Source organism: Chiloscyllium plagiosum, chromosome 4, assembly GCF_004010195.1.
Source record: "Chiloscyllium plagiosum isolate BGI_BamShark_2017 chromosome 4, ASM401019v2, whole genome shotgun sequence".
Taxonomy (NCBI): Eukaryota; Metazoa; Chordata; class Chondrichthyes; order Orectolobiformes; family Hemiscylliidae; genus Chiloscyllium; species Chiloscyllium plagiosum.
The window spans coordinates 92,221,073-92,229,839 of NC_057713.1; the positions used below are offsets into that span (position 1 = coordinate 92,221,073).

General features: G+C 39.8%; 1 protein-coding gene across 3 annotated transcripts in view; it reads right to left on the bottom strand.

Moving 5' to 3' along the window:
- ctdp1 (CTD (carboxy-terminal domain, RNA polymerase II, polypeptide A) phosphatase, subunit 1) overlaps positions 1-8,767 on the bottom strand; it is a 306,403-nt gene that overhangs the window by 236,671 nt on the left and 60,965 nt on the right. For all 3 annotated transcript variants that reach the window (XM_043688613.1, XM_043688612.1, XM_043688614.1), the window contains exon 6: positions 1,986-2,076. In XM_043688613.1, coding sequence (XP_043544548.1) covers positions 1,986-2,076 — 91 coding nt within the window. The remainder of the gene's footprint in view (positions 1-1,985; positions 2,077-8,767) is intronic.

Here is an 8,767-nt window from a genome sequence, read left to right on the forward strand (position 1 = left end):
CTCAATCTCCTTTTGTTGCATCTCCCACTTTAATCCTAACCTCTGAAAAGCACAAGTCACATCAAAAGGATGCTCTCCCTTACCACTCCCACTGTTTTGTATTTTCTGTGCAGCGCTCTAAGTGATTACATATGGGTGATGGGCTCAAATCGACCTAATTACACATGGCAACTACCACATCCAATTTTCTTTCCAAGTCTTACAGTTTATTTTGACTGCAGGTTTAAGCTACATTTGGGATGCTTTCTCTTGTGGGGTAGACTAGAACTAGAACAATTTAAGAACAAGAGGTCTCCCTTTTAAGGTGGAGATGAGGAGAAATAGAAACAGAATATCGGTGCAGGAATAGACCATTCAGTCCTGCTTTTCCCTATATCTTTTGATATTTTTAGCCCCAAGCGCTATATCCAACTTCTATTTGAAATCATACAATATTTCAAACTCGACTACTTTCTGTGGTAGCATACTCATCACTCTCCGGGCAAAGAAATATTTCCTCACCTCAGTCCTAAATGGTTTACCATATATGCTTAGACTGCGATCTATGGTTCTGGACTCCTCCACCATTAGGAACATCCTTCTAGCATCTACCTTGACTCACTGGTTAAAATTCTATAGGTTTCTATGATATTTCCCCCCCTCAGAGAGTCATTAGGATATAGAATCCTCATATGGGCTACACCCTTCCTAGGGGTATAAATCTAACTATTCCTTCCTTAAGAATGCCCAGAGGTTATGAAAGTCATTACATAAATACAAATTTTTTATTCCTTTTTTCTAATCCTTTGGGATCATTTAATACATGGGCAGTGATGATGTAACACAGAAAAAGCTGCACTTCAATCCTCTCCAAATTCTCTCTCCAAAGAGGAACTTACCATGTTGCCAGGAATAAAAGATGTGAACACATGAGGGATGGTATGGGCCAATCTGAAGAGTCACGCTGGACTCCAAATAACTCCATTTCTCTCTGCACAGCTGCAGCCAGCCTTGTGAGTTTCCCTAGCACTCTCTGGTTTTAGTTCAGATCAGCTCGGGTTGTTTTCGTTGGAACAGGGAAGGTGAAGGAAAGATCGAAGTGTGAAACGTAAAATTGTTAGGGGTTTGGACAGAATGGATAAAGGTCGACAACCCAGATGTGAAGGAATTGTCACAGGAGTAGGTTGGAAAGTGAGGAGAGATGTTCAGCCAGAGGGTGGCGGCTGTCTAAAACATGCTGCAGTTGAACCAGGAACACCAGTTTCAATTTTAAAAAATACTTGGAGATGTACTTTAAATGCTATAGCCCAAGAGATGGGAAGTGGGATTAGGCTTGATCTCTTTCTTTTTCAACATGCACAGGCACCACAGGCTGAATGGCTTCCTTCAGGGACAAGTTTCCAAGTCACACACCATTTTGGTTTGGAAATAATTGTTTTTCCATCCATTTCACTGGATCGAAATCCTGGAATTCACAACCTAACAGGACTGGAGAATTGCCTTTACCTCAAGGATGAGGTTTAGTGGGACGACTATCCTTTAATGAAAAAGGAACTTGAGTTAACCTACTTAAAAATACCTCAATATCTCCAAACTCTTCAAGAGCTCCAGCAAATCACTTGATTCAAAGTCATGAAAACCTATTCCAACACTGAAAAGTAGACAAATGCAAATAATAACCAACTATTTCACTCTCACAATTACAAATTAGTGTCACCAAGGGATCTTTCAATAAATGCAACTTTTCACAATTTAATAGTTGATGAAAGAAATCATACTTACAATTTGCACCAAAATGAGACATCTCTTTTGATCTACTGTTAATTTCACAAGCAGACAAAATAACTCATCAAACAGCCTGTGATTTAAAAGTTAGGTGCCCTCCTAATTTACTTCAACCATGGAAACACGGCTGCTTGCCTGGATACAGCTGATGCAGACATTGCCATTTAATAACCATTCACACTGTCCTTAAATCAAATTCATGTACCCACTATAGTACTCACCGTAGATTTCCAGTTTTAGAATATGGATCAATACATTCATCCCTTGATAAAATCCGATGTGAGAAAAGTTTCTTTTCCGGATCCAGAAATCCTTCAGCATTAAAAAAAAGAAAAGGAATCAAGATGGGTCATTAAATTTAACTAACATTATTTGAAGTAAACTCATTGGGACGAACCAATTTCATACACTATTAAACAGCCATCCATAAAATATGGCTCAAAGATTAGGATCAAGAGCCAAACGCAATTCCAAAAAGTAGTTCTCTCATGCTACATTTCAAACAACATTATGTTTGCTCAATTGAGGTTTAAGCTTTCTAATGACAAAGATTTAATGCCAAGGAGATGGCGTGAACAAGGCTGAACTCATCAGAGCCTATCCATATCTATGAGGCACAGTCAGGAATACTCTACTTGCCTGAATGAGTACAGATCCAACAACACTCAAGAAGATTGACACCATTAAAGACACCATATTCACCAACCTAAACATTCTCTTCCTCTGCTATCAAAACTCAGTGGCAGCACAGATGCGCGGCAGCAACCACACCAGCACCCCATTAACAGCACATTCCAAACCTGCAACCTCTAGCACCCAGAACGATAAGGGCAAAAGATGCATGGGAACACTAGGTGCAAGTTATTCTCAAAGCCATGCATTATCCCAACTATATCGCCGTTGCTTCCCTATCTGAAGGTCAGAATTGTGGAGCACCCAGGTTAACAATACCATGGCTATACCTACAAAACATGCAAATGCAGCAGTTGAAGGTGGTGACTCCCCACCACCTATTAAGGACAATTAGGGAAAGGCAGTAGATGCTGGCTCAGCCCGCGACATCCACATTCTGTGAAGGAATTTTTTAAACAACTGTTCCAGTTCCCATCTCAGAATCCTGCCCGTCTCTCCCCTTTCCACATCTAAAGTCCGGTGGCAGCCTTGTGTTCGCCTCTCACCAACTAGGAAATTAAGTTTATAAATCTATACATTCTTGGGATGAGATGTCAATAGCAAGGCCAGCATTTTTACCTATCCATAATTACCTCAGAACAGATGGTGGTACGGTACCGAGAACTGAGCATTCTTCTGGGCCATTTCAAGGGCAGTTTAGAGTCAACCACATTGCTGTGAATCAGAAGTCACATGTAGGCCAGATTAGGTAAGGATGGCGGGATTTCCTCCCTTGAAGGACATCAGTGAACCAGTCAGCTTTTAACGGTATCAGTAGTTTTATGCACTTATTAATAAGATTAGAATTTGATTCCAATTTATAATAATTAACTGAATTTAAACTCCTCAGCTACCAGTGTAATTGAATACAGGTTCTTGGAGCCTTCATTTAGCACTATCACTCCATTGGCGGATGACCTCAACTCAGAGGCACAGGTTTCAATATGTGACTGAACAGGCTAATACTCCATCCACAGGACCTTGTGCACTTGGAGTAGGCTGTCGCGTGAAATTGTGGAGTGTGAAAAATACGATTTGCCTCCTACTCTTGTCACTGCTCACCACACTATTAAGATGTTAGCTTAATGGACAAGTTGCATGCATTCTGAGTGAGCAAGCTCCTCCATCATTAAGTGATAGTGTGGCGTGTTTCTGAATGAGTACGAGAGTGTGTTTGAACTGATTCTTTAGTCCTCCTCGCGACACTGCCTAATTGAGAGTTTAGAGAATAGGATCTGGCCAAGGGGAGTTTTCTCGGTTATCTGGACAGTGTTGAACCCAAAGCAGTCGCTTTAGAGGAATGGTTCCTGATTGAAGCCAACTCTGCAGACTAAAAAGACAGTGTTGGTTTTAGGGTCCCTCTATCAAATCCAGAGAATGCAGCATTGCTGGTGGAATTTCCCTCACACTCGGTGTTCCTGATAGAAAATTCAGATCTCACTGCAGTACAGGACTATGATGATGACAGCTGCTCTGTACACAAGGGCTCCTGTGTTTTGACCAACTCAGTTTGATTTGATTTATTACTGTCACGTGTACCAAGGTACAGTAAAAAGTATTATCCTACGTACTTTACAGGCAGATTGTACTATACAAGTATATAAGGGTAACAGAAGAGTACAGGATATAATGCTATAGCTTCCGAGAAGTGCAGAAAGGGATCAACATTAAAGAGTTCTATTCAAGTCTAATAACAGCGGAAAAGAAGCTACTCTTGAATCTATTTGTACATGTATACAAACTTTTATATATTCTGCCTGACAGAAGAGGGTGGAAGACGGTATAATAGGGGTGGAAGGGGTGTTTAATTATGTTGAGAGACAAGGGGACTCTTAGACTAAGGGTTATGATTGTGAATGCAACACTGGATATATGGATTATAAACCAGTAACATTAACACTATGGCACGTAAAAACTGTAGGGAATACAAATACACAAAATAGATCCAGGCCAAAAACATGATGCAAGACAAGATAAGCAGGCAATTCGAAGATCCGCTATTTCACACACGAGTGACAACTAATTCTTCTACATTTACTTCATACTTCAATGCAAAAGTCCTCTTCTGCTGCCTGTACATGCAAGCAGCCAGCAGGAATACAGTGTGGATTTAGCTTTAAAAATCACCAGAAATTAGTATCCCGAAAGCTCAACTCCAACACACAAGTAATTGGGGGTGGACAAAAGGGAAAATGAATGCAAATTCCGATTGCTTCCAATGTGAAAGAAAGGATTCCTGCGATAGAGCTGGCAAGTTATACACATAAATAGTTGGGACTGAAGCCAACAATCAAATTATAAATCTTCACATACCAGGAGGGGGAAAATTCAGAGTTCACTCTTTTGAAAAAAGACATGTAACAATATAGGTATAGCATAAAGATTCTGATAACACAAGACACAAAAAAGAATTTCAAAAATTCTGAACTTTTTCAAACATTGAATGGCTGTTCTGTATATAATCATAAAGAAACATGAAGTCATTATTAACACAAAGCAAAATATATAAAGGTGAGTGGCAAGTGGGACGAAAGTGACAGGTAAATCGTCCACTATTTGGCTTTGCTATTAATAATTTGAAATTCCAATTAAAATGTAGATCACAAACATTAAGCAGCCCAATGATTCAATATTGAGACCATCAGTTACAAATGTGGTATGTGCTTCTACTAAGTACTTCTAAATGAAAAACAAAATAAAAAGGCAAAATACTGCTGATGCTGTAGGTCAAATATAAACTGCAAGCGTTAGAAATACTCAGCAGAAAAGGTGGTAGAATCATTCCAGCACCTGCTGGTAAACATTACTACAAAGATAAAAAGCTCAGGCAACGCTCTGACATTGCTCATGAAATATCAACACTCTCTCAGCTTGGAGCAGGATCACAACATGGATATGGTTGGACTTTATAATGGGTGCCTGCTCTCAGAGAGCAGGATGGTAGTGCTATACACTGCAGGGTACCACATAACTCTATAGAAAGGAATTAGCAGAGTTTTTTTGTTGCATAGTCCATAAGGAGTACTTTTGCAAAAGAAATTGGAGGAATAATATAGCCAATTTTCTTTGCAAACAGCACAATGCTTAGGGGAACAATTAAATTGCAGTAATCCATGGCTTTCCCAAACACTGTAAAAAGTAGATACATCTGTTTGCAATAGTATTGCAGAAATGACCAACAGAGCGAAGACAATATTGCATCCTGTCATGAGGCATCTCCCATCATGTAGAATGGCAGCATCATTGTCTTGGTAATGCACGATGTTCAGATCCATTAACTGGACATTCATGACAGTATGGCCCATCAGCAATGCAACTGATATAAAACTATAATAGCTAAAGTTATTGCCCAGGACGTTCTGCAGTCCAATCAGAAAGTCCAATTAATTTTCACTCAACGTGACTAGAATTAAGGCTGTGCTAATATCAGAGGCGAATGTGGAAAAGCTTGAAACTGTAATATGTGGCTGCCAAAACAGCATAAAGCAACATGCTATAGACAGGCCAGAGAAAATCTTAGCAGCCCATCTAAATCCAGTTGAAAATGTTAGTTGTGGACAATTAATCGAAGAAACTACCCTATCCTCAACCATGAGCATAAAAGAAAAGAATCAGGCTTTTGTAAACTTTACCGACCCCAACTGCTGAACTGACAATAGGAACAGAAAAAGATCATTTAGCCACCCAACAAAATCTATTCTGCTTTTACACCAGATTATTTCCAATCTCCAGCTAACTGCAGATACCTATTTTTGCTCCATATAACTTGACATGACAAAAATAAGTTTTTAATTGTGCATTAAGTTTCATTGTGGAAGAGAGTTCCAAACTTCCAACATTTTTCGGATAGCATTGCTTAAAATATGTCACAGGACAAGTCTTGCCAGTGATTACGCTCCTTGTGTGCCTCTTCCCCATCTAATTCTATCAGCATTACCCTCTACGCTCTTATTGGGCACAAGCCTCTCTAGCCTCTACATGAAATGCATGTGGAATGAATAAGGTGAACAGCACATGTACATTCATGGGGAATGAAGAGGAAGAGAATAAGGGTTAACACTGTTAAGAGTCAGATGGGGAAAGACAAGGAGCAGTTTAAGTGCTGCATTAACTGCCTACATCAATTGGTTGAATCCAATGGCCCATTCTCTGTTGCATTACCAAATGTAATTTTCATGTTCATGATGTATCTGCTATTAGACAACACAGCAGATGGCATCACACTGGGTAAAATATTTCTTCCCACACCCAAAACTTCTCTTAATCATTCCGAACTGAACTGGAAAACAAAAGCACACATCCACTTGGCTGATATATTGGCCACATTGTGCTGCCAGAGCATGGAAGTTAGAACTACATGAACATAGCTGGCACGATTTAGAATGGAAAACAGTTTCAGAACATTTGTTGAACCACCAAAATGACTGTCAACATGATTAACATATGGGCAATGGTCTCAAAGTACAACTATATTTCAGAGCAGAATGATTAGATCACGTTGCCAAACAACATGAAAACAGATGACTGCACATTAAAACAAGATGAGTTTGTTTGACAAAATTTATAACTTGCCTCACTGATATCGCACTGGTATTAGCTAAGTCTAGGTGCAGTTAAAAAAGACTTGCAAGGGAGAGAAACTACTTGTACAAGATGTTCTGGTCTCCAAGCACAAGTTATGATCAACAAACACACTGAACAGACTTCGGTAAAAGTGACTGCGATATATTCAAGCAAATGCATTTCTATTACAGCATCCAACTGTGTACTTAGAAAAACTCAAGGTAAATTGGGACATATCTACATAGTTTTGAAAAAGAGATATTGTTTTAACCAACTTAATCAAATCTCTTTAAGGAAGTAACATGCATTGAACTTCCAGAAGGTATTTGATAAGCCGCCTCATCAAAGGAAATACTACAGGAAATAACAGCTCATTGTGTCAGGGTTAACATATTAGCATGGACAGAAAATTGCCTAGTTGGCAGAAAAGATATGTATGAATCGATCTTTGTTAGATATGAAGAATGTGAGAAGTAGAGTCCGACAGGAGTCTGTGCTGGCCTCAACCTTTTACAATTTATATCAATGACTTAAGTGAGACAAAGGCATGATAGCCAATTTCACAAATGACACCAAGACAGGTAGGAAAGAATACTGTGAGGAAGATTGAGCTATAGGGAGTGGCTGAATAGTCTGGACTATTTTCCCTGGCGAATTGGAGGCTGAGGACTGACCTTAGAGAGGTTCATAAAATCATGAGGGGTATAGATAGGTCTTTTCCCCAAGGTAGGGGAGTTCAAAACTAGATGGCATAGATTTAAGGTGAGAGGGGAAAGATTTAAAAGGGTCCTAAGGGGCAACTTTTTCAGAGAGGGTGGTGCATGTATAGAATAAGCTGTCGGAGGAAGTGGTGGAGGCTGGTACAATTACAACATTTAAAAGGTATCTGGATGGGTACATGAAAGGGAAGGGTTTAGAAGGAAATGGGCCAAATGCTGGCAAATGAGACTAGATTAATTTAGGATATCTGGTTGGCATGGAAGAGTTGGACCAAAGGGTCTGTTTCTGTATAGTACATCCCTATGATTTTGTGAAATAAGGAAATTGTAGACAACCGTAGATAAACTGAGTAGGTAAAAATATGGTAAAGGGAGTGCAATATGGGAAAATGTGAAGTTGTTTACTTTTGTAAGTAGCAGAAAAAGTATTACTTCAAAGATAAATGACTGCAGAAATACAAGGGGCAGAGGGTTTAGGCATTCTGATTTTTGAGTCTCAAAATGTTAGTATACCGGCACAGCATATCATCAGGAAAGCCAAGGAAATGCTATCCTTTATTACAAAAGGAATTGAACATAAAAGTAACGACGTTATGCTCCAGGTATACAGGGCCTTGTTGAGACCACATCTTGAAGACTGTGTGCATTTTTTGGTTTCAATATTTAGATAATTAAGTAAAAGGAGGTTGTTCAGAGTGGGCTTATTAGAACGATACCTGGAATGAGTACGCTGTCTTATGAGGATACCTTTGACAGGCGGGGCTTCCTTCCATGGAGCTTAAAAGAATGAGAAGTGTCTTGACTGAAGACACTTCCACTCATAAGATCCTGAATAGTTCTATGGCCCCAGCTCAAGTTATTATGCCTGTCTCTTTGTTGGCCACACGTATGGGCCCCAGCTATGCCTGTCTCTTTGTTGGCCACAGGTATGGGCCCCAGCTATGCCTGTCTCTTTGTTGGCTACGTAGAGCAGTTGATCTTCCGTAATTACACCGGCACCACTCCCCACCTCTTCCTCCGCTACATTGATGACTGCATTGGCGCCACCT